The sequence below is a fragment of the Phocoena phocoena genome, chromosome 4 (assembly GCF_963924675.1).
Source record: "Phocoena phocoena chromosome 4, mPhoPho1.1, whole genome shotgun sequence".
Lineage (NCBI taxonomy): Eukaryota > Metazoa > Chordata > Mammalia > Artiodactyla > Phocoenidae > Phocoena > Phocoena phocoena.
Window position 1 is genome coordinate 135,418,393 of NC_089222.1, and position 25,932 is coordinate 135,444,324.

The following is a 25,932-nucleotide window of genomic DNA, read 5'->3' on the forward strand; positions in this document are numbered from 1 at the left end:
TGAGAAAGATGATGAAAAATGGAATTCTTCTTTTGTGATGTTGATTTTTGTCTCTTAGAACTGTAAACAGACCAAGGCGTCATCATTATGTTCCAGTTTCCATTCTTGGCCTTCCATGGCCCCTCTATAGCTAAACTCCTGTCTCAAGTACGCTTCATAATTTGGAAGTCACATGCCCATGGCTGCAGCCACAGGGAATAGTCCTTCAATTTGTGCCTTACAAAATTGTGTCTTCCGGCTGCATCCTGTCTGGTTATTCCCAGGCTCATCTGCTGGGTTCTCTACTGAAGCCCCTTCCTTCTTTCCTTCCTTCCCCCTCTTCAAGTACCTCCTTCTCTCCAGTCCTTCCTCCTTGCCCAGTACCTGCTCCCCCTAACCTCCTGATCTCCAGTTAAACTTTTTCTCGTATCGCATTGATCCCTTTTAGGACCTCTCAATGTCACTTATGGTATACAGAATGCTTGTTACATACATTCTAACTTTATCTTAAAAACGGTCTAGCTAGTAGGAAAAGGTTAGCCTCACTTTAGGGCTTTTCTCTAGGAATAAGTGCATTTTAACACTGATCTTCTTCAGACAATCTCTCTACCTTTGATGTCTGATCTGTGAATGAAATCTAAAGGTAGAAATAAGGCAGGAAGAAACCTACCCATCTGGACTTACCAGTGAGCAAATCAAGAGAAGACAGGGCAGGCCTTAGTTCTTTTTTTTTTTTTTTTTGCGGCGGTAGCGGGCCTCTCACTGTTGTGGCCTCTCCCATTGTGAAGCGCAGGCTCCGGACACGCAGGCTCAGCAGTCATGGCTCATGGGCCCAGCCACTCCGCAGCATGTGGGATCTTCCCGGAACGGGGCATGAACCCATGTCCCCTGCGTCGGCAGGCGGACTCTCAACCACTGCGCCATCAGGGAAGCCCAGGCCTTAGTTCCTAAATCTCACCATATAGACCCCTTGGCTGCCCCCCTAGTTAGCCAGACCAAGAAGTCAACTGGAACTTTACTCTTGGTTCTATTGGACACTTTGACTTGTCTGATTTATTGTTAACACAAGTAAGAAGAGATTTGGTGACTGAATCTGTTAGTGACCATTTGATTCCTATGGAATCAGAGGGTTTTCCCCCACCAACAGGCATTTCTTTGTTCTTCATATTTTTGGATGTTTAAACTTCTGACTTGAGTACTTTAAATATCATAAAATACACTTTATTTTCAGTAGCATGCTAAGGAAATTACTGTTGTTCCTGTGTTAGTATCAAATGAGGAAATCGGATCCAAAGTGATAATCAAATTATAGCTTTTTACTTTCCATCTGACTGCTGGCTTAGTCTGGGGCAGCTGTCAGCTTCACACATGGTTTTAATAAGAAAAGATGCTTCGGAAGAGGTCTGATTTGAAGAAAAATATACCCTAGGGGGAGACTCAAAGTTGTGGAGGAGAAGGATGTTGTTTTGTTTCAAAGCAGCATATCATAAGAAGGAGGTGAGGTTGTAATGGTTTAGTGGAGCAAGTGTATGAAGAAGTGTGTACATCTTCAAAGCCAGTGGAGGTTGGTGTTGATTATTATCAAAAGAATCTTAAGATTCCATTCAAGATCATCACGGTGTCTCAAAATTGGTTGAGTTCCATTATTGTTGCTGAGCCCTGAGCAGTATAATTTTTCTAATGCTCGTCCCTAGCAAGCTCCTTCTAAAGCACCTCATGGACCATGGTGCAGTGTGTTATGGCTCACTAAAATATGATCTCAGACAGCTTCTGGAGATCAGTCATGTCAAAATGTAGAGTGATTTTTGTTTTCCAAGTTAACGTTTTTCAAACCTGAAGCATTATCTCCTACGTGTCTGGGCTTCCCCACTATGAAACGTTGCATGCTGATAAACAGTGGAAATGTCTATCAGCGCATGTCATTACATGAACTGTTTCTTGATCATTTATAGGAACTAAGAGAAATACATAATAAGCAGCAGCTACAGAAACAGAAGTCCATAGAGGCTGAACGACTGAAACAGAAAGAACAAGAGCGAAAGATTATAGAATTAGAAAAACAAAAAGGTGAAGCCCAAAGGTGAGTCTTTTCAGTGGATTGTGGACCCTTCTGGAAGGAACTTTGAGTATTTACTATTCTTTGCCGGGCTTCTCCAAGTTCTTACTGCACCAGAAAGAGCCTTCAGTCTTTAATGTGTGTGTGGGCACATGTTTATATAAATCTTTGCATGTATAAGTACCCCCCAAAGTTTTTGGTTGGTGCCCAGAGCTCTCTCAGGCTACGACTATGTAGATAAATGTAATTATACAAGAAATTGGGACACTTGGTATGCTTGTTTGCATGCCAATGACCAAAATACGTTTCCAGTTCACAGCCTTTTAATAACAGTGGGCGTCAGAGTCCTGGGTTTCAAATCAAAGTCCCTGAGCTCAGTGGCCACACAGGGTTTCTCCAGTGAGACTGCAAGTATACCACGCCATCTTCTTTCTTCTTTTTTTTCAACTGCAAGTGAAACTCGAGTACAAAAGGAGAAAATTTGCTGTTGCTGCTGCTGCTTAGGACACAGACACATTTTTGTTGGAATATTTATGTCTGTAGTCTTTTATTTGTAACCTTTCATAGTAAATTGTAGAAATTTATTGTTTCCCTTTTGGTGTGTCTGATTTTGTTATCAGATATTTGCTTTTTAGACTACAAATTGATTTTAGACTCCCAAGAAACAGAAGTGACCAAATATCCCAATGGTATAGTGTAAATTATAAAAATTGGTTATTGTAATTAGACTAAAAAGATGAAGAAACTCATACTTTAGGCAAGTCACTGACTTTTACTGGCCTGAGCTCAGTTTAACTGCCAGGGTGCACATTTTTTTTTTTTTTTAACATTTATTTATTTTAATTTCATTTTTGGCTGCATCAGGTCTTAGTTGTGGCATGTGGGATCTTCGTTGCGGTGCACGGGCTTTTCTCTAGTTGTGGCGTGCGGGGTCCAGAGCGCATGGGCTCTTTAGTTTGCAGCATATGGGCTCTCTAGTTGAGGCAAGCAGGCTCAGTAGTTGTGGCACGTGGGCTTAGTTGCCCCACGGCATGTGGTATCTTAGTACCCCAACCAGGGATCAAGCCCGAGTCCCCTGCATTGGAAGATGGATTCTTTACCACTGGACCACCGGGGAAGTCCCCAGGGTGCACTTCTGCAGCACTTTTTATTATGGGTACATATTGTATTTTGCATTTGATGTTTTTGTCTTTTTGTTTTTGTCTTTTTTATGGTTCTCTTGGTAGAAGGAGGTAGGTCTAGGATTATGTCCCAGGGATTAATTCCTTGGATATGTTGATTAACTCCATCATTTTCTTATCTTCGAAGTTTATTATTCACAATACACTGCACCAAAGTTTCACTTTCCTACAGAGTAGAAATACACATACAGTGTCATGATATAAAAGTTTAAATTTTCTGCTTACAATTGTATGATAAATAGCACCCAAAATTTAACTTCAGAAATTACGTGGTTATATGCTTTTATAAATGGTGGCCTTTATTGGTGGAATATGTTAAGCAAATTTTATTTGTTGTTATGAATAACAATTAACATTCCTACCCCTCCAAAAAATGTCTTTTATGCTTTCTTAAAAGATGTTTTGAAAATTGTAAGTGAAATGCTTGATTTAAATTGAAAAGAATTCTACTGCAGTAAAGATTCACGTTTATACAGAGTAGAAATAAATATAATATTTTTTTAATGGAGAATAAAAGTTTTATTTGTTTATATCATGTTCTCTTAGCAGTTTCCTAGTTCCAGGAGATGACCTTTGTGCGTTAGCCATGTCACAGGCTAGCGATTCATGCTGTAGACTTTAGAACCAGGCTGCCTGAAGTGGTCCCCAAGCTGGTGTGGCTGTGTGACCTTGGACAAGTCATTCACTCCCTCTGCCTCATTTTCATCTGTAAAATTTGGATGATAATGATAGGACCTACCTACCTAGTGTGAGGGTTAAAGTAGTTAACAAACGTGGAGGACTAGTTATTATTAACATGGTATCATTTATTATTGCACATTAGTTTCTTTCTTTCTTTATTTTGTTGTACCATGTCTTAGTTGCAGCGCATGGGCTCCTTAGTTGCGGCAGGCAGGCTCCTTAGCTGTGGCAAGCAAACTCTTAGTTGCGGCATGCCTGTGGGATCTAGTTCCCTGACCAGGGGTCAAACCCAGGCCCCCTGCATTGGGAGCTCAGAGTCTTACCCACTGTGCCACCAGGGAAGTCCCACATTAGTTTCATTTAATGTGTGATCATTTAAAGTGTTTTCTGATTTTCTAAAATATTATGGAATGAGGAAAAAATCATCCCCGATCTTTTCCTATGGATTTCAGGTTGAGGCCATCATATTTTTCAAGGCCTATATTTAATTGCACTTTGTGTCAGCTAGTTTAAAAAACAAAGCAGTCGAATTCAGTAAGATACATAGAAACTGTTGCTTAGTAAGGGTTGGTTACTACCTCAAGGGTTCAAAATAACCTGTTGGTTCCCGCTTCATTTCTGGGGAGCTACTTGTGTGCGTGTACATACAGTGTGTCCCCTCAGTGATCTAATTGTTCATGGACTTCTTTAAGCAATATTTCATTTGCAGTGCTGGGTATACTTTCTCTTCATGGAAGTTATGTTCCTATGTTGTATGGCTTTTATTTTTCTTTGCAATTATATGCCAGTTTTAAAATCGAGAAGTATTTTTGTGTTTTTTTTCTAATCACTTTATAAGCTAGCTACATCAGGAATTTTCTTTCTGTGTTTTTCTACATCATGTGATTTCATCTCACTCAGAAAGGGAGCCCTGAGAGCCTCTGTTTCATTGATTCCGATCCCTCCATCTGAAGAACAATATCCCTTGGTGTTTAGCATCCCATTGACTAGATGGAGCTCTTTGTGCAAAGAGACCACACAGCAGTGTTAACTTGGGAGTTGCTTCCCTGCTGTAATCAGGCATTTTGTTGACAGACGAGCTCAGGAAAGGGACCAGCAGTGGCTGGAGCACGTGCAACAAGAAGATGAGCATCAGCGGCCAAGAAAACCCCACGAGGAGGAAAAACTCAAAAGGGAAGAGAGTGTCAAAAAGAAGGAGAGTGAGGAAAAGGGCAAACAGGAAATGCAAGACAAGCTGAGTCGGCTTTTCCATCAACAAGAGCCAGCTAAGCCAGCTGTCCAAGCACCCTGGTCCACTGCAGGTATGAGAGGCCAAAATTATTCTAGCAAATAAGTCCTTTTCTACACCTGAAACTAACACAACATCATAAATCAACTATACCCCAATATAAAATAAAAATTAAAAAAAAGTCCTGTTCTCCCAGATCCTCTCGGGAAATGTTCATGTCTTATCAGGCTCTATCTTGGCTGTGTTCATAGCGATGAGACGTCAGCGTCTTATTTTGGATGGTGCAGCTGTTCATCTTCTAGCATCATCAAATGTCTGTTTAGTTCTCCCCACACTGTGCCAACCTTTGGCATCCAGAAGTATTTTGCAGACGACAGTGGCATGAAGTTTCATTGCCAAGCCCCATTCATACACCTGTATTCCAAATGGAGGTCATAACCCTTCCTGCTTCTCTGTTTTGTTATGTTCTCTGGGAATTTCAGGGCTGTCTCAAAAGCAGGAAGTGGCACTTCTTCCCCTTGCCTGTAGTGACGTGACATTCACTGTCCTCAGTCTGCACTGCGTACAACTGTGTTCTTACCTTTTGAAACGTTTTTTTTTTTTGCCCTTTGAACATAAGTTACGTCTTTATAAATAACGATAAATGAAAGACTTTGAAATAGCTAAAAAACGTTATCCCTTTTATCAGATGCAAACTAGAATGTATTTTTTAAATTCTTGTGTGGCTGTACGATATTGTAAAGCTTAAGAGATAACACTCAGCTGAGGAAAGTGATGGCCTTTTCCTTTGTTTGGCAAATGACAAATGTTTGTTTCCTGTTTGCACAGCAGGCAGGGATGGGAGTGAGGGTTCAGAGTTGGCCGACACCCTCCCTGCCTCAAGCATGCAGTCCAGGGAGAAAGACTGGCAAGCCATCAGATCCACACAGGAGCCTGTGCCATATGAGGACAAAATATGTTTTAATATTTTTTTTGATCTGAAAATTATTTCACCATGACTTGATCTTAAGTTCCTTATGCGTCCTCTTGGTATAAAATGAGGATTTTTTTTCTCCTTTGGTCAGTGGGAAATTATGCACATCATTCAGTTCAAGATGACACAAAGATAGTACTTTCACGGCTTTTCAGAGAAAATAGGTGTGTATCAAAATACTTGCAGCTCTTGGGTAAAAACAGTACAGAGGGCTGTGAGTAGTTATTAATCAGGATCCAAAATATCCTCTGCTCACGTGCATTTTCAAAAATTTTACTTCATTGAAAAGCTACATTATTTTCATCTAGGGTCTGTCCTTGGTTCATTTTTTTCTCTAGGACGTGTAATTCACCAGGAATTACAATTGAATGATCAATAAGAACGGTTCTTGGTGAAATCAGCACTTATGTTTTACATGACCACATTGAGGGCCTAAAACATCAACCTTTCCATGTCTCTTAATATGGAAAGTTAAAGTTGTGCTTCTTTGCCCCCTCCCCTATGAGTTGGCTGTTTCAAATTTGCATCACATTCGAACTGCTGCATCGTGCTAGACACCCTGCATGGGGGAAAGAGGTCTGGATGCTTTATAGATGCGCACTGTTGACGCCTAGGCCAGGGAGCAGAGAACAGGGACTTCAGGCAGCCTCACTGCACTCAGCACTGGGATGACCTTGGTTTAGCATCCACTAATGACCTCTCTGATGGGTTCTAGTTGCTGACATCAGATTTGGCTCTCCTTTGGTTTCAGAACCAAACACATCCTCACTATGTGTTCCAGAAATTCCTTGAGTAGATGTAAATTGTTCAGATGTTAAGATAGGCAGCAGAGGAGATAGATGTCTGTAATTTGGCTTGTGTCATGCATTTGTGTTCCGTGTAACGTTTTATTTTTGTTCCCTTCTCCTTCTTTCCTCGTAAACAGAAAAAGGTCCACTTAGCATTTCTGCACAGGAGAATGTAAAGGTGGTGTATTACCGAGCACTCTATCCCTTTGAGTCCAGAAGTCACGATGAAATCACGATCCAGCCAGGAGATATAGTCATGGTAAGAAAGACTCCAGCGAAAGCGTGCTTTCTGTTGATGGTTAGCATCTGTCCTCTTTTTGTACTTTATTTGACAATTGTAAAATGGTTAGTGAGTGTGAAATCCAGTAATCCAACATTTGAGTTTTTGAAGTATAGCCTCACTCTTCTTCCTTTTCTATTAGAATGAAAGTTGGCACTTAAAAACGTATCCCAGCATCACTTTAAAATAGGATTGTTAAAGAAAATGGGTTCTTAACATAGCCTTGCATAATTTTAAATGTGTAAAGCTCTGGTAATTTTAGAGTTTAGTTTACTACTTAGATATTAAAAGTAGTCTTTCAGAAATAGTTTTAAATGCAAAATGCTTGATCATCATTTTCATAGTTGCCACTGATAATTTTTGTATCTTTGGGTCAAAGCATCTTTTCTTCCCTTTGTGTAAACTTTGAATTGTGTGAAGAGTAATGAATTAGATACAGTTAACCTGCTTTCCTACTCTATAAATGAACAGATGAAAGAGTTTAGAACTTTGCTTGTTAATTATAATAATAACAATCTTATGATTGTAACTAAAACTATAGTAACCAGTTTAAGAAAGAATAAAGCAATGTGGTTGACCTAAATTATTTCCTAAAAGAAAATAGTAGTTCCTCAATCCAGTTATTAACGTAAGTCTTAGAAGTGGTTAAGCTTTGCATTACTGTTGGCTTTTTTTTTTCTTTTTATTATGGAAATGGTTCAGAATTTTTTTTAAGAACTATGAAAGTTAAGATTTGAGACAAACACACTTCCCATAGTAGGACCCATGTCTTTGAAGTATAAAAGGGTGACATGCAGTCACTGTAATTACTCATGCATTCATCTTCCATTTATGCATCGTATCTGTATTTAGAGTATGTGATCTTTCATGGGCCAAAATATATAGAAAGAACAGTGTGTTTGGTCCTCAAAGAACTCAATCCCTTCTCCCCTTATTTTCTGATAGGTTTTTCTCTAGTTCTTATGGGCTGGAAATAAGGGAGTCATGCCCAATGCTCCAGAATTTTTCAAAGTCAACATCTCGCTAACAATAACGAAACCCTCTTCCAGTAATCTCTCTGCCTTCATCCAGCACAGAGTTTTGAATGCTTGGGCGCCAGCCTCACTCATTCTTTACAGAAAGAACTGCTGGTTTCTCTCAAGTGTGGACGCACCACACTGCACGTGAATGGTGACCCGGGCCGAGTGTTTCGCAAATTCTTCCCCATCTTCTTTTTCCTAATGGCCTGAGGCTGCTTTATTCCTCCTGCCTAGTCTTTGAAATATCTTGTGCCTTTTAAAGCAGATTCATTGGAAATTATCTAAATACCATGCAATAGCAGGAATCTAAACATTATGAAGGTACAATGCCATAGCAGAGAAGACCTCATTACAAAGTTGATTTTTATACTGCTTTAAAAAAAAAAAAAAAGCCTAACATATTTGAAACTGGATTTTGTTGCAACACAAGGTGCAGAAAAGTAATGTTCTCTTCCTGAAATAAGGAAGTGTTACCAAATATTACGATAAGGAAATGTTACAGATGATCTATATTTTAATGAGTATATATTGCTATTTTTTTTGAAACATAGTCTTGTTACAATGGTACTGAGTCCTTTTCCTCAAACTGACTAGTTAAGCACCAGCCCCACTAGAAGAATAGAGTGTAGATATACCATGAGAATGAAACATTTCATTAAACATGTATTTTGCCTTGCTTTCAAACCTTTGCTTTCCTGGTGGAGGTTAAAGGGGAATGGGTGAGTGCCTTGTGACTGTCAGGAAGTCTGCATCTTATTAAATGTTTTGTTCTCTTAAATCAGTTTAATTCTGTGTAAGTACACATATCTTTGGGTGTTGTCGTGGCAGTAAAAAGATGTTTTGAGTTTGTGTAGTAGGTTGTGCTTAAAATAGAAAATGAAGAAAAAGGTGTAAAAGTTTGTGTTACCAGGTTTCTGTTTGCTAGATTCCATGAAAGGACTAACTTGAAGTTTCCGTATTGGCAAATTATTAGGTCAAGTCTGTGTCTCAAATCATGGGCAAAAATAAGTTCCAAGTAGGTTAAACTTAAAATTCTTTTTAAAAAGCCTTTTTTTTTCCTTTATTTTTAAGGAGAATATTGGAATAGTTTTCTAAGAAATGCCTTTCTGAGTTAGAACTAGAAGCCATCAATGACAAAAATGGACAGATTTGACAATATTAAAAAATTAAATCCAGTAGATTGCAAAATACATAGGAGACAAAGGGTCACTATCCATATTACATAAAGACTCTGAAAAGTTAATATGAAAGAAACCCACAGCTTTAAAAAGTTGGCTGAGGATATAAAGAGACATATACAGATGAAGAAAAGTAAATGATTTTTAAAAAATACAAAAAGGGGCTTCCCTGGTGGCACAGTGGTTGAGAGTCCGCCTGCCACTGCAGGGGACACGGGTTCGTGCCCCGGTCCGGGAGGGTCCCACATGCCGCAGAGCGGCTGGGCCCGTGAGCCATGGCTGCTGAGCCTGTGCATCTGGAGCCTGTGCTCCGCAACAGGAGAGGCCACAACAGTGAGAGGCCTGTGTAATGCAAAAAAAAATACAAAAAGATGCTTCTTTCTTTGGTGATCAGGAAAATGTAAATGTTAAAAATGAGATAGCATATTTCATCTCTCCGGTGAGCAAGTTTAAGAGTTTGATAATATTAAGCTTTGTCAAGAGTGTAGGAAAGTGGATACAATATACATCATCAGCATGGTTGTATGAATTGGCTAAGCCATTTGGAGGGCAATTTGGCAGCAATACCTATTCAAATTTAAAATTCTCATTCCCCTTGACCTAGGAATTCTGTTACTCTCCCTCCTCTAGGCTGTTTTTAGCAAGTGCACAAATAAATGTGTCCATGGATGTTCACTGCAACATTGTTGGTAAAAGCAAACAAGGAACAGCCCAGTATCCATCAGTAAGGGAATAGTTTAAATAAATTGTGATACAGCTAAACAATAAATATAATGAAGATTTTAAAAAAATTACACAGATCTACATATACAAATAAACTCTAGTAAAAAAGCAGAAACAATATGTATAGCATAATTGCATTTGGTTAAATAAAAAGCTCTGTGTGTGTCTATGAATGTTTTTACGTATATAGTTTACAGTCTCGCGGTATAGGCATCAAACTGTTCACAGTGGTTACCACTGGGCAGTTAGAGAGGTGTCTTTCATGTTTAATTCTACGTAATTCTATATTCATGTTTACAAATGTATTAACATTTGTAATTTTTAATGAAACACTAAAGATAAATCCAACTTCGACAACTATTAACAGGCCTGGAATGGTGTTTATTTTATCTCAGACATCCCACATATGTTAACGAAGGGGCTGTGCTGTGAGGTATACTGTATTCTCTTGCGGAGGGGACAGCGTTGGTGTCTTCATTTTGTACCACAAGATGCAGCAAGACACCTCAAATGGCATTCTACTGTATTATGTTTGTGAGGCTAATGATCGGTACCCAACAAGTGGAAATGGACATGTAATCGTAGCAATTTTTTTATTTCATGAAGTTTGCAGTTGAGAAACACGATCATGAAAAATACGCAATAGAACATTCCTAGCAATCTGTCTTGGTTGAATAATCAGGAGTTCACTTACTTTTGTGGGCACAGTAATCATCGGCTTCTCAGATTTCTCAAACTTCTTTGAAAAGTAGCTAACTATACCTGTTAGATTTTAGAAGTCTAGCAACGTTTTCTGTTTTAATGTAGGCAGTCTTGGAGGGGGCTTTAAAAAATATTTTGTTGTTAAAAAAACTTGATTATCAGCGCAATTTTCTCCAAAAATATTTTTTCATGATTAACAAATATTAAAGTGGTATTTTATATATCATCCTGTTCTAAATGTTGTTGACAATACAAAAAAATATAAGATAATTCTCCCATTCATATGTTTAAAATCTCTTTAGAAAAATAGGGAGAAACACATGAAAAGGCCATTGTGTGATAAAGTTCCCAATGAATGCTCACTAACTGCTAGGAATGTAAAAGAGGAAAGAAATCAGAGTGAACTAAGGTGCTCAGGGAAGACTTCTGAATGGAAACATCTTAATTGAGTTTGACCTGGACAACTAAGGCTTAGATACTTTGAAAATCTATGGCCTGTCTTCTGATCTGGAGGTCCCAATACCTGGAGGGTGAATAAGTCCAATTTGACATCCACAATGTATTGGAATAGCATAAGAGATTAGGGACTTCCCTGGCAGTCCAGAGGTTAAGACCACTCTTCCAATGCAGGGGGCGCAGATTCGATCCGTGGTCAGGGAACTAAAATCCCACATGCCACGCAGCCAGAAAAAAAAAAGAAATTGGAACACCTCTGCTCACTGCCATTTTGTTGAAGTTTATCTTAAGAATACAGGCTGATGATCTACTCAGCTGGTTTTAAATGGTGCAGGGCTGAGTGCATCAATCCTGCTCAGGGACCTTAAAAAAACAAAAAAACCCCACAACCAATCCAGGACTCACCCCCAGAGACTGTGGGAACTTTTCATCCATATTTAGGATTCAAAATCTTGTCCAGGTGGTTCTATCAGGGAGTCAGTTTAGGGAACCACTGATCTAACCTAATTTCTTTTCTGTCAGGACTAATCCCAAGTCATTCTGGGAAATATCCTCTTCTTAGAGATATCCAAAAAAGGAGACTTCTTTAGGGGCTGTCAGTCATCAACCCATCAGTTCATTCAGAAAGTTGTTTATCTTCTAATTTAGTGTTTCTTTTGTAACAATTTAAACTCATTCTTTTTTCCTTTTCTTTTCTTGATGGAGAATTGTTTTGGGGTTTTTTGTTTTGTTTCAGTGTAGTCAGTACCTTTTATTTCCTGCCTTTCTTAGATTTCTGTAATCTTAACATCTGAGCCATTGCTGTGTTGAGGGAGCAGCACATACGTGATTCCGGGGGTGGACCAAATCCAGCCCGTGCCTGTTTTGTAATAAAGTTTTACTGGAACACATTCAGGCGTGTGCATTTACATATTGCTTACAGCTGCTTTTGTGCTACAGCTGCACGGTTCAGTCGCTGCGCAAGTTAAGGAAAATTTTGCCAACCTCTAGATTTGCGCTTTAGAAAACAGTCTTAATATCCTCATCCAGGAGCTTGGGGGAAACCTTTTACTTCCAAACTAGCAAATGTACGAAGCGTGCTTCTCCCTACATTCTGCAGCACATCCCAGGCAGCTGCACTGGTGGGTCTAAGTTGGTACACAGTTTAAACCTGTTTGCTGTCCATGCCCTTTGTCCTGCTTGTGAGGGGAGAGGGAATTTCTGTTACCCTTCTTTGTGACAAGGTCAGAGGCTTTAAAAATCTCAGTGTCACCGTGAAGATGGCGGTCATGAAGCATATGAACATTGAGAAAAGAAATATGATATTATTGGGTTTCAGCCACGTGTACTTGAACCTGATACGCTGTGTGCATTTGACTGTTGCATCAGTGCCCTACAGTATGCAGTGCATAATTATTAACAGTTCATAGACTAGATCTGTAACATATTCCCAGACATTTAAGCAACATTTGGGGTTTGTGCTTCCCACTTTGATGTTTCACTAGAATGACCCCAAATGCTTTGAGGTGTTGCTGTGGGGCTGATTAAATGAAATTGTATTAAGACCAATATTGCTGGTCTTCCCTGGTGGTGCAGTGGTAAAGAATCCACCTGCCAATGCAGGGGACACGGGTTCAAGCTCTGACCCGGGAAGATCCCACATGCTGCGGAGCAACTAAACCCGCGAGCCACAACTACCGAGCCTGCATGCCACGACTACTGAAGCCTGCGGCGCCTAGAGCCCGTGCTCCGCAACAAGAGAAGCCACCGCAATGAGAAGCCCGTGCACCGCAATGAAGAGTAGCCCCCGCTCACCGCAACTAGAGAAAGCCCACGCGCAGCAACGAAGACCTAACGCAGCCAAAAATAAATATAAATCAATTAATTATTTTTAAAAAGACCAATATTGTTAATATCAAAATCCCCCTGACTTACAGCCACCGATAGATGAATCTACCCTATGTGTGTATAAGTCCACATTATAGCCAGCCACATTACAAAGAAGTTTGTGTGCTTGACTTTGCTTATTCTATCCTAATTTTATGTCTCGTTTTTCCACAAGGGGATTGGCATTTTGAGTAAAGCTTTGATCCAGGAAGGAATATTTCTCATTTTCATATGAGACCCCTTATGCTTTTTCTAAGTGGTTAATTTAATGTTAGGAGGGAATTTTTATTATAACCTCTGAACCTTAAAATTAAAATTTAATTACTCATTAAAATTAATGGATTCATATAAGAATAGATCAAACTAATTGAGATTATTGTTTGTTCAAGTTGACTGATGGATTTCCTTGGTTAAAAGTGAAATACTGATTTTACCATTGCCCTCAAGAATAGATCAAACTAATTGAGATTATTGTTTGTTCAAATTGACTGATGGATTTCCTTGGTTAAAAGTGAAATACTGATTTCACCATTGCCCTCAGGGATGGCAGAAACTCTTATTTGCAGGGATAAGGAGCTGATGTGGCACCCTCTCCCGTTCCTGAGTACACACAAGCACCTTTCAGTGGTGAAGCCTGCTTTCTGTCATATCAGGGGACAAGGCTGGGTGTGATCAACTAGGGTGTGAGCTAGACCTGCCCATAGGGTGGAACATTTCCTCAGGGCTTCAGATCCAATTCCAGATGTCAACCAAAAGTCTGGTTAACCAGGTAAGACCCATGTCTCAAGGGAATGACAGTGGGTCACAGGACATAATTAAGTAAAGCAGCTGGCATTCAAGGAGGTCCAACTAGCTTAGACCAGTAGGAGTTTGATAGGTCGTGATCAGGGATCGCATTCCAGCCCCTACAGGAAGATAGGAAGGCCAACCCCGAGGACCTAAGGTGCTAGACAGGTTTCTAGAGCAGGGAACTCCCCATAGAGAACCAGAAATCTCTGGTTACCTAAAGTAAACAGGGTCAAATAGAGGCCAGGCTTTTAGAACAGGGCAAAAGAGAACTGCAGTAGAGTCAGACCTGGACAACAGGAGAGATGGCTTTAGAAAATCTGTCATTAAGCACGTCTCATATACCAAGCAGATACTTATCGATAGATACTTATCGTTCTTTACAACAACTATTATAAAACAGGTACTGGTATTATCCTTCATTTTACAGGTGAAGAAACCAAGGCACCAAGAGATTACACTTTGCCCAAAGTCAACCAGCTAATACTGTAGAAGTGGTGTTAAAACTGAGGCAGTCTAATTGCAGAGCCCTACTCTTAATCATGACACTTTGCAGTCTTTTTTTTTTTTTTTAATTTATTTATTTAATTTAGGCTGTGTTGGGTCTTCCTTATGGTGCGCAGGCTTCTGATTGTGGTGGCTTCTCTTGTTGCAGAGCACGGGCTGTAGGCGCGCGGGCTCAGTAGTTGTGGCTCATGGACTCTAGAGCACAGGCTCAGTAGTTGTGGCGCAGGGGCTTAGTTGCTCCGCGGCATGTGGGATCTTCCCAGACCAGGGCTCGAACCCGTGTCCCCTGCATTGGCAGGTGGATCCTTAACCACTGCGCCACCAGGGAAGCCCCACTTTGCAGTCCTGAGGCGGAGATTGTGTCTGGCTCCAGGTCCTCACTCACTGCTGCCAGACCTTACCTCTTGTCCTGGGACGTGTGGAAGGGGCAGGAACCGGGCTGTTTAACCCGCTGAGAAGCTGGGGAGGCCCCGGCTCAGGCTGACCTAGAAACAGCTGTGTTTCCAGTGCAAAACAGCAATAAAGTTAAAGTGCGTCGTAATATCACCAATAAATATAAACAAGAGAGAAAAGGCATCTAGCCATTTGAGTTCAGCAGAAAATAAGATCCAAGTGGGAAAAAAATGTCACCTTAAATCCTCATCTGGAGAAACAATTCGGGCTGCCCAGAAAAAGGAAAGAAAGAAGAAAACAATGCTGGGCGGCTGAATGAGAAGTGGCCCACGTGCTCACATTGATACAAGTGTTAGCACCAGAACTGTAAAGCCAAAAATAGAACCTTTGGAACTCCTTTTTGGAGAATTCTCAGCTTTAAAAACTGCTTTTACCCATGACAATAGGGTTCCTAAGGTAGAGCAGCAAGGAAGCTCTCCTATGGACTGAGTATTTTATAAATAACATGCAGAATTAAGTAGGAAGTCCTGTATTCTACTTTCTCCACCCCTACCCCAGGCATTTTTTTTTAATTCAAATAAGCTAATAAACATTATACCATATTACTCTACACTGAATACAAACAGGTGTTTGGTCCCATAGTTATTTGCTTTGGGTTTTTTTTTTTTTTAACTGAATATTTGAATGGGTTAGAAAACTGGTATTTTTGCCACTGTTTCCAAAATCACTGTTAAGACCCTACATACTCATTTCAGTGATTTCGAAAAAGCAATATTAAGGTCCAATGTTTTGCTCCTTAGGCAGTATATTATGCAATCAAAATAGGATAAGGTCTCTGACAGAACCTTATTTGACTTATTGTAATGAAAATAATTTCCTACTAGTGAATGTAATTGTCCTCATATTGATCTCCTGTTGCTCATAAAATAGTGAGGGTAACTTCTAAAGATAAGTAGAATCATTCTGGTGATTTTGACTAATCCTTTTGGTCAGAATTAAAATAAAATGCAAGCATTAAAAACACGAGTGTAATAAATCTCTGAAATTTTTTAATAGCAGAATTCTATATTCTCACGTGCATGTTTGTGAATATTAAAGTGAAATTTATACAAAAGAAAACTCTAGGACTTTAGTAAAATTAATTGTTGCTGTAAATAATCATTTCCTTAATTTTCTCGTCATGTATCTGTGGAGCTTTTAAATGGCTAAACACAGCAGCCAGTTTTACTTGCTGTAGAAAACATCTAAGGCTCTGTTTTTTATCTCCTTGTCCCTATGCTGAATAAGTACTGCTTAGCTTAGAGATTTTTTTTAGAGTGCTAAATTCATATTGATTGCACCCTTTGCTTTCAATTTTAAATAATAAACCTAAGTCAAATTATTTCTAATAATTACTTACTTCCTGAGTGATGAAGTCTGTCAATCACTTTCTAATTCAAAGTAGCTCTAAAAATTTAAACTGTAGGCTTTATTAGGATTCCTTATTGGTCTTAACTGCTATTATTAGGGGAAAAAGAAGAAGCTAAACAGGCACAAAAGACTAAGAACTCGAATTATAGCACCTACTGTTTCCTCAGAGTTAAAGTTTAGAGACCATTTTTCCAGACTCTTAGACTAAGAATAAAGTGAAGAAATGTCTGTGCCGTGTGTTAGTCTGACCGGGTCAGAGGCGGGGGCTTTGTTCTGGTAGAGTGTTTGGTGTCTTTAGGGGTTGATTTAGTTCCACTGAATTAAACTTTATGACTCTCCTGCAGGTGGATGAAAGCCAAACTGGAGAACCGGGTTGGCTTGGAGGAGAATTAAAAGGAAAGACAGGATGGTTCCCTGCAAACTACGCAGAGAAAATCCCAGAAAACGAGGTTCCTGCCCCAGTCAAACCAGTGACTGATGCTGCCTCCACCCCTGCACCCAAACTGGCTGTACGTGAGACCCCTGCTCCTTCCGCGGTGACCTCTGCAGAGCCCTCCACGACCCCCAACAACTGGGCCGACTTCAGCTCCACGTACGTGTAGGATGCTACTTCTGATGATTTTTGAAATCCCAGCTTAGTGATCTTTTAAGTGTTGTTATAGTCTTGGGTTGTACCTCTGAGTAATTTTCATGGCCACTTTCTCTGGTCTTCCGGCAAATTGTGGATTGCATTCTCTGACCTGGATTTAATTATATCATTGCTCAACAGTGATTTGCCCTGGGATAAAGTTAAGCCTATGACCCTTGTTTTGTTCAATAATTTATCTGTATCTTACATTCTTGTGGAAGAAATGGAGAACTACACTTTCCTAATAATGTGCTTGACACCCATGACAGCAAATATTTAGAGTCATTTCCTGCACGGAAATAGCACTTTTTTTTTCCTGGACAGAAACAGAAATTGAATTTAGTCACGTGGTTTTGAATAAGATAGAAAGCTGTTTCCTGTGAAGCTTTTCTCTTTCATCAGTCCTGTACAAACGTACACCAGAGCGAAGAGATGTGTACTCTTGGCCACTGTTCGTGCTATGCCTTTGGTCATCAGGAAATGGCATTAAACATAGTGCGTAAGCAGAGGTTGGAAAGCAGAGATGAAGCCGCTGTCCACGCTTCCAGTTATAGGACTGGTCTAGGTGTGCAGTAGTCTAAAAATATCTTATACCGGCATTCAAGTAAAAGGGACGTAAGAAGGGTTTAAAATTTGTTTTCAAGTCTGATCATCTTTCAGAAGAAACAAATTGAAGGCAAGGAGTCAGGGCTTAATGTTGGAGAAAGACCAGGTGGAGGAAATAGAGGAAAGAGAGCTGAGTAATGACCAAAGGCAGGAGGAAGTAGAGGGAAGGATGTAAGGAATAGCAAGTTTTTCATACTTACATTTTCACATAAATGGTTGAAAGTGCTAAAGAAGGTCCTCCCTATCTAATCTCTGCTAAAAAGTAGTCTTTTATTAGATGATTGAAAACAAGTTGAAATTCTCCTCTCGATTTTTTTTCTTAATTGAAGTATAGTTGATTTATAATATTGTTTTAGTTTCAGGTGTACAGCAAAGTGATTCAGTTATATATCAGTAAGTCCCCTCATACAAACCTTCAAGTTGCGAACTTTCAAAGACGTGAACGTGCATTCGCATGTCCAATCACATAAGTCAGTTCACGCGTCTGGCGTACATTGTCACATGGTTGTGTTTTTGTATACTTTACTATACTGTACTGTATAGAATATAGTAGTACAGTATCTTTATTTCAACCCCAGGATGTCGGGAAGCAAGCGTAAAAGCAGCAGTAATGTAGCTGGTACTGAACTGTACTTTTCAAGGCATTATATTGTAAGACTAAAAATGTTTTATTTATTTTTGTGTCTGTTTTTTATGTATTATTTGTGTGAAAAGTATTATAAACCTATTACAGTACAGTACTATATAGCCGATTATGTTAGTTGGGTACCTAGGCTAACTTTGTTGGACTTATGAACAGATTGGACTTTCAAATGCGCTCTTGGAACAGAACTTGTTCGTATGTAGGGGACTTACTGTATATATTTTTTCACATTCTTTTCCATTATAGGTTATTACATGACATTATAGTTCCCTGTGCTATATAGTAAATCCTTGTTGCCTATCTTTTTTGTGTATAGTAGTTTGTATTCCCTGTCTTGATTTTGATTGAAAAGTTCTGACTTGGGCTTCCCTGGTGGCGCAGTGGTTGAGAGTTTGCCTGCCGATGCAGGGGACACGGGTTCATGCCTCGGTCCGGGAAGATCCCACATGCCGCGGAGCGGCTGGGCCGGTGAGCCATGGCCGCTGGGCCTGCGCGTCCGGAGCCTGTGCTCCGCAACGGGAGACGCCCGCGTGCCGCAAAAAAAAAAAAAAAAAGTTCTGACTTTTGAAACTAAAGCTTACACTAAAATTTTAAGAAGACAAGTGCTGTGTTTTCCAGGATTTTGTTTTGCTGTGGATCCAGTCAGTGTTACTCTCTTGCTCGATAAATGTGTGGTCTGCAGCTCTCCTGCTATAATTCCAGGCTTCTTATTTTCCAAACCCTGAATCAGGATGTGCCGTCTATCAAAGGAAATATTCTAATTTTCAGATTTGTTTATGTCTTATAAAGATTTTTAAAAAGTCAGTTGAATTTAAATCTGCACTGACACAGATGTGTTTATTTAAAATTATAAAATCGCAAAATTAAAACCATTCCCGATATCAGGTCAACAGGTTGCTGTAAGGATACCACTGGTAGTTACCATGGTATCCAAGCACATGGCCTGGTGCTTGCTGTGTGATGATGGGACAGAGAGATGCACCAGCCGCTGGGCTGGCATGTTTTCATATGTGGTGCGAAACTTCTTTTTGCTTATTTAGGATTGTCGTTACAAATGAAGATAATGATCACGAGAGGATGTTTCTCTGGCACTTTCTCGTTGCAGAGTATTTCTCTGTGTGGTATTTCATGTGACCCTCACAACTAACCAGAGTGGTACAATATTGTTCCCATTTTATCAACGAGGAAATCAAGATTCAGAGAAACGACTAGAATTTGCCTGAGACCCATTGCTAGTGTGTGACGGTCAGACCCAAACCCAAGTCCAGTGCTCTTTCCCCCCTCTTTGTTCTTAAACAAGCCACAGGCACATCCTGGGTGTATGTTTATGGGGGGAGAAATGCCGGTGCATCGGGAAGTCCTTGCCACTCACGGTGGCGTGCTTCGCCTTCCAGGTGGCCCACCAGCATGAACGAGAAACCAGAAACCGACAACTGGGATGCATGGGCAGCCCAGCCCTCCCTCACCGTTCCAAGCACCGGGCAGTTGAGACAGAGATCAGCCTTCACTCCAGCCACAGCCACGGGCTCCTCTCCATCTCCTGTTTTAGGCCAGGTAACAGCATCAATGGGAGCAGGGAGGACCTCAAGTGCCTGTGTGGGGCGGACAGATTCAGCCAGTGCTTGTTGTCAATGTCATTTAGGAGTAAAGCCTTATTATATGCATCTGGGTCGGCTGGCAGGGTGGGATCCAGTTCACGTTTTCCCAGTAGAGGGAATAGTGACAGTTCAGAGGATGGAGTTCAGACATTTGAACTCCATCTTGAACAGTGGGTAAGGGCTTCTTAGGAAACGGAGAGGGCTGGCATGTCAGACAGAAAATACTGTGAGAGTGTCACAGCATTTTTAATCAGCTATACTCCAGTATAAAATAAAAAGATAAAAAGAAAATAATGTGAGGAGAGGCTTTAGGTAGGAGGTCAGAGAGTGTTTCGGGAAAGTCGTGGGTAAATCCATTTGGCTAGACCATTGAATATTTACCCAAAAAGACAGACCGATTACAGATTAATGGGAAGCTCTTAAATGCCTTGCTAAGAAAGTAATTTCTGAAAGGATAATAAATAAAGGAATTTATTCCCTTATTTATTTAATAAATAAAGGAATGAAATTTCTATAAATAGTCAAACGAAACAGCGAAATTGCCCATCTGGCAGGCATTTGGGGGTCAGGGACAGTTTCTGCTCGGGGAACAGCCAGAGTGAACACAGGCTCTGGGCAGATTCACGTGGAGGGTGGTGTGTGCAGGAGGATTCGAGTCGGGGACACGGGGGCACTGACAACAGTTGAAGAGGGTGGAGCCCCAATGCCTGTGGGAGCAAAAAGGAAAGGAAAGGTCTGGGACTGAGAAAAAGATTTGACTTTACAGGGGAACAAGGAAGGCAGAAAGAGAAATTGATTTTTAGCGAGAAGAAGTTGGGTTTTAGACGTGTTAATTTTAAGGTGAGAAGGGGACAGCCAGGTCATTCTGTCTGGCAGGAATTGGGACATAGATCAGATCTCAGGAAATGAGTGAGCTCTTCAAAGGAGAGAGAGTGCACGAAGATGGAAATTGCACAGAGCGTGTGTCTTCTCTGACCTGGAAGTAGGGCAGCTCCTGAGAGGAGCTGTTGCTTTTCTTTGCATCTGTCCCAGCTCAGCAGGTGGCACAAGTGTCATGCTCAGCCCTGGTGACTCTGGTGGAGGAGGGCTCAGGGCCAGGAAAATGAGGCGAAGTTGAAGGCTGTTTCCAGAAAGCGGGGGTGGTGGTGCTCATATTATTAAAGGCGGTGGTCCGGGCAAAGAGGCAAGTAGAACATATCTGTGAATCTAAGTGGGAGCAGCACTAAAAGCACAGAAGACAGGCTTCTTTTTCTTCTGGGAGAGGAAGGGTGAAGAGAGGTTGGAGAAAGAGGGAAAGGAGTTTAGGTTGTGCTCTGGGCAGCTTTTTCAGGAGGGGCGCCCGAGGGCCTTCGGAGCATGCATAAAAGGACTTGCGTAAAGAAGGATGAAGCCTGACGTGGCTGAATTTAACCTGAATGTGTAACTGGTCATCACACATTATCCTGGCTTTCTCCAGCAATACTGCACAGTTTGGGACTAGAAATAATAATAGTAACATAAGCCACCCCTGTTAAGATTATTACTCTCATAGCTGCTCTAAAGATAGATCCTGTTACACTTTCTTAACCACCTTTTGAAGAAAGTGTCTCTGTTTTAGAGATGTGGAAACTGAGGCCTGGAGAGATTAAACAGTTGTCCAAGGTCACACAATTAGTAAGTGACAGACTTGGGATTCAAACCCAGAGTCCGTGTTCTGCCTGATTCCATGCTGGTTATTCAGGCGTCTCCACGTGGAAAGATGGACAGGGCAGGTACAGCAAAGATTTCTCAGGGTGAGAGGTTATGAAATACTGGAGCCCAGGTGAAATGGCAGAGACTAAACGGAAGTGATGGAGAGGATTGGGCACCACAGAAGCACTGAGATCCACGGCTCCGGTGTGAGGCTCCCTGCAAGCACGAGGTGGGGACACAGTGGGCAGAGACTCTGTGGTCCCGGGGGCCGTTTGGAATCCAGAGACCCCTCCTCAGTTCTGAAGACTGGGTGGAGTGTACAGTCGAGATGGAAGGAAATAGGGATGTCATAGGTCTAAGAAGGCGAGAACCCATGGAGACCAACATGGAAGCCGAAACTCTTTGACCTCTCATAAATTCTCCACTTGTCAGAGATAATCACAGTTAAATGTCATTATGAAAATATCTTCTACAGGCAAGTCCAAGTTGGTTCTGAATGAACTGTCATTGGGCATTGTCCCTTGTTCTTGTCCATTTACGTATATAATTGAAAGTTGATGTTGTATTTTTTAGTACTGTTTTAAGATACTGTAACTGTTTTATGTTACAGTCTTTAAAAAGATAATAAATGCCTCACCCCACCTTTCCAGCCTCATCTCCTACTCCACCCCTCCATGAGACTAGGCCACATGCACCCCCAGATCGCGCTTCTCCTCCTGGACCTTGCGGGACAGCGTCGCGCGGCCGTGCCCTCCGCCTGGAGTGCCCTTCCTCCGAAGCCTTAGCTACCAAAATCCTTCTCATCCTTCAAGGCTCAGCTCAAACGCTGCCTCCTCTGTGAAACTCCCCGTGTCGCCCTCAGGCAGCATTAATCCCTCTTTTCTCTCTGTTCCGGCAGTGAATAGTTGGAACCTCTTCTTAGCCTATTTCATTCTGCCGGGTGGTAGGCATAGTTGTTTGTATCTCTTTCTTCCTCATTAATTATGAGTTCCTTGGTAATAATATCATACTGCCCATTTTTATAGTGCTTTCTGGTTAATAAACTGTCTTAACCTAAATTATTTTGGGGAGGCAAAGATGGCATTTTATTCATCTTTGTATATGGTTTGCATATAGATGTATTTCTAGTAAATGAGGATTACAGTGGATTTATGCTTGCCAAACCCCTGTTCCTCTAAAAAGGAACTGAAACAAGCCTAATCCAATGCAAGGTGTATTTCCCTGTGTCCACCTAAACTAAGATATCAGTTAATTACCTTTTGAGATTATATAAGGTTTCTGCCCTGGTATTAATCCCCCACTAAACACCCAAATCCGATTGGAAATTGGCAGGAGTGGGAGTGCCCTGGGCAACTTGAGACTTAAAATAGAACCCAAACAGAAAAGGCACACAGCCAGGTGCAACGGAATAAACACGGACCTCCTGGCTTGTTTAAATAGAGAATTCTAGATGGCCCGACCACGGCTTTGTGAGTAGGCTAGCAGATTTTCACCTCCACTTTTGGAAATAAACAGTTACTGAAAACAGTGGAGCCTGTGGCACCAGTGCTGCGCTGAGGCGGGGTCCTCTGTGGCTGAGCATGTGCCTGCGTGTGCCCGTCGCAGGGGAGGAGCCGGTGTTCACGCCGCCTGAATGGGTACAAATCACAGAGTGATGAGAGGTCCTTTATGTTCTTCCACACAAGGGCGAAAAGGTGGAGGGGCTACAAGCACAAGCCCTGTATCCTTGGAGAGCCAAAAAAGACAACCATTTAAATTTTAACAAAAATGATGTCATCACAGTCCTGGAGCAGCAAGACATGTGGTGGTTTGGAGAAGTTCAAGGCCAGAAGGGGTGGTTCCCCAAGTCCTACGTGAAACTCATTTCAGGGCCCATAAGGAAATCTACGAGGTATGTTTGTATTTATCTGCTTCTATTGGATGAAAACCATGTCAGGCATGAAATTATTGTTTGCACTAGTTAAGATCCATAGATAGGAGTTGCAGGATTGTTTTGTCTTTAAACTGGATCTTTTAACTGCAAAAATTAGGGTACATGGCAACAGGGGAGAGCCTCTTACAGATAAATGGTCATTTTTTTCCTTGCTCATAGAAACCTGTATATCCTGTTTTTCATTGACTTATGCATGAGGGAATTCTACTCTGAGACCTGGAACATTCTTGTGGATTTGTTGGAGATTATGCCCCTCTTCATGCTTAGTATCCAGTACTGTTCCAGACGTACAGGACTACTTAGAGGCCCAAAGCATTTGGGAAAATTTATGGAAGAATGAATTATCTTTTTCATGAGGAAACTTATAGCATGCAACCTTAACATAAAGGTTATTGTTTAATTGTTCTAACCATGTAGATGGTCAAAACAAATGATGAGCTTCAAGAAGAGATGAAGAGCAAAAATACTGAATGAGCATCTGTCAGTCATGCTTTGAAACAGACCAATACGTTAGCTGTGTATCCAGCAAAGCAAAGTGCTGACAAACAGGGATGTGAGCTTAGAATCAGGCCTCTGTGGCCCCTTGTGATGTGTTTTGAATTAGCTGAGTGCATCTATTTCAGCTGTAGATTATCAATGCTTTAAATGTTAAACAGTCTTTAAAAAGAAAAGTCAGTGTCATTTGTACTGTTTTCTTTGAGGGTGAAAATTAAAATACTTTCCCCCCTCTTCCAGCATGGATTCTGGTTCTTCAGAAAGTCCTGCTAGTCTAAAGAGAGTAGCTTCCCCAGCAGCCAAGCCAGCCGTGTCAGGAGAAGGTGAGAACCTGACTCAGATCATGTTCTTTAGAAGGTGGAGGGAATCGTGTAATACAGTGAATGTTGGAAACGAAGTGGGATTTCATGTTTAAATAGTTTACATTAATTTACGTTCATTATATTAAACTCTAAGCTAAAATGAGGTTTAGCTCTTCACAAAGTCATAGTACTTTATGGAGACTTTTAAAATACTATCAGATATATTGATCATAAAAACTGAATCTTCTAATTATGTGTGATTATGAGCCCTTTGACTCTTGAAAGAGGCCCATCACAGTCACTAAGGACCAAGTTCTCTGAGCATCTCTAAAGCTAATTTGTGGTAGTTGCTATTTTTCTGACTTTATACAGGTAAGTATTAAGGCTTAAAGCCATAACTATACAGTTCAGTAAAACTGTCACAGTAACGTCAGTGCCAGTTGTACCCCAAATGAAACAGAAGTTTCATTTCTGTGTTCCATGTAAATAACCACAGCAGATTATTTAGGCCTAAAAATTGTATTTTGAGTGTTTATTACACAAATAATTAATTGCTTGATTTCCTCTTCTTCATGACATAATCTTTTCGATTATATATGCCAATATATAGTATGGGTTTAAAAATGAACAAAACCTACATAATTCAGGCTCTAATGGTAAAAATCTCATGTCTTTTCTTCATTTGGTCCAGCCATTATCAGAGTACTAAGTGAAGAATGAGCGCTACCCAAGTTAGACAGGCTTTCCATGTTGAAGTATGAACAGTGTTTGTAGCTAACAGATGTCTATACAACTGTATAGTAGTTTTTCATAGGTTCCTTGAATAAATTCCACGAGGGTGGAATCTTTTGTTCAGTTTGTTTGCCATTATGAGACTTATATTCCTTAGAAACTTTGCCTTATGAAAAATAGAATTATTAAAGCAGTTCTTTCAATGGAGACAGCAAGGGTTAAAATTTAATGGTATTTCAGATAGTAACAAAGTTACTTTTTCAAGAGGAATTTCAGAAGTAAAAATTTTTTTTTGGTTTATAGGTATAGCTGTAAAACTTCATCATCACTGAACAAATCCATTATTTTATTGTATCCAGTTTTTGCCATTACCGCCAAAACAATCATTAAGATAGTTCTCTTCATACATTTTTTGTCATCTTAATGACTTTTTTATCCACTGTTAGGAGAACAGGCAAGAAGGTCTTTTAAACACAGCACATGTAGTCAGTATTATGTCAGGCAAATTATGTGTGCCTCCCGTCCCCCCAAATTCAGTGTGTTTTATCCATTCAGTCTCACTGGAGCACCAGAGTTTGTATCCTGGCTCTCTCACCTAGTGACCATTTACTTTTAGTCATGCCTTAACTCCCTCATCTGTAAAATGGGCATAATAATCACCACTTGAGGTAGAAAATTATTACAAGGCTTATGAGATAATAATGTAAGCTTTTAGAATAAAGGTCAGTAAATGTCTGCTACTCTTATTTCCTTTTTGCTTCATTTCCTGGATTTATCGATAGTCACTTAAAGCAGTGAGCTTTCTCATCCAAAGGCTGGTTTTTTTTGTTTTTGTTTTTTTGTTTTTAGCATCTTTATTGGAGTATAATTGCTTTACAATGGTGTGTTAGTTTCCAACAGCTGGGTTGATGAATGTTGATTTGTTTTGAAACATTGTACAGAGGCCTCTACACTTGAGGCCTCAATACGTAGGTTACAGATGAACCACACACATCCTTAAAGTTGGGCAACAGAAGAGAGTTAAATTCTAACCTCGGGTGACATTTATTACATCCATTTTGAAATGATTTAGGTATTAGAAATTTGAGGAGAGATTGCTGGCTTTTTGGAGGGGTGTG

At 40.5% G+C, this 25,932-nt stretch overlaps 1 protein-coding gene across 3 annotated transcripts in view; it reads left to right on the top strand.

The window, feature by feature from the left end:
• Positions 1–25,932, top strand: part of ITSN1 (intersectin 1) — a 169,220-nt gene that overhangs the window by 79,143 nt on the left and 64,145 nt on the right. For 2 of the 3 annotated variants that reach the window (XM_065875723.1, XM_065875724.1), the window contains exons 16-22: positions 1,932–2,059; positions 4,972–5,198; positions 7,024–7,145; positions 16,551–16,798; positions 19,478–19,637; positions 23,038–23,243; positions 24,021–24,103. In XM_065875723.1, coding sequence (XP_065731795.1) covers positions 1,932–2,059; positions 4,972–5,198; positions 7,024–7,145; positions 16,551–16,798; positions 19,478–19,637; positions 23,038–23,243; positions 24,021–24,103 — 1,174 coding nt within the window. Of the gene's footprint in view, positions 1–1,931; positions 2,060–4,971; positions 5,199–7,023; positions 7,146–8,889; positions 8,905–16,550; positions 16,799–19,477; positions 19,638–23,037; positions 23,244–24,020; positions 24,104–25,932 lie in introns of all 3 variants that reach the window. The other variant, XM_065875722.1, reaches the window with a different exon arrangement.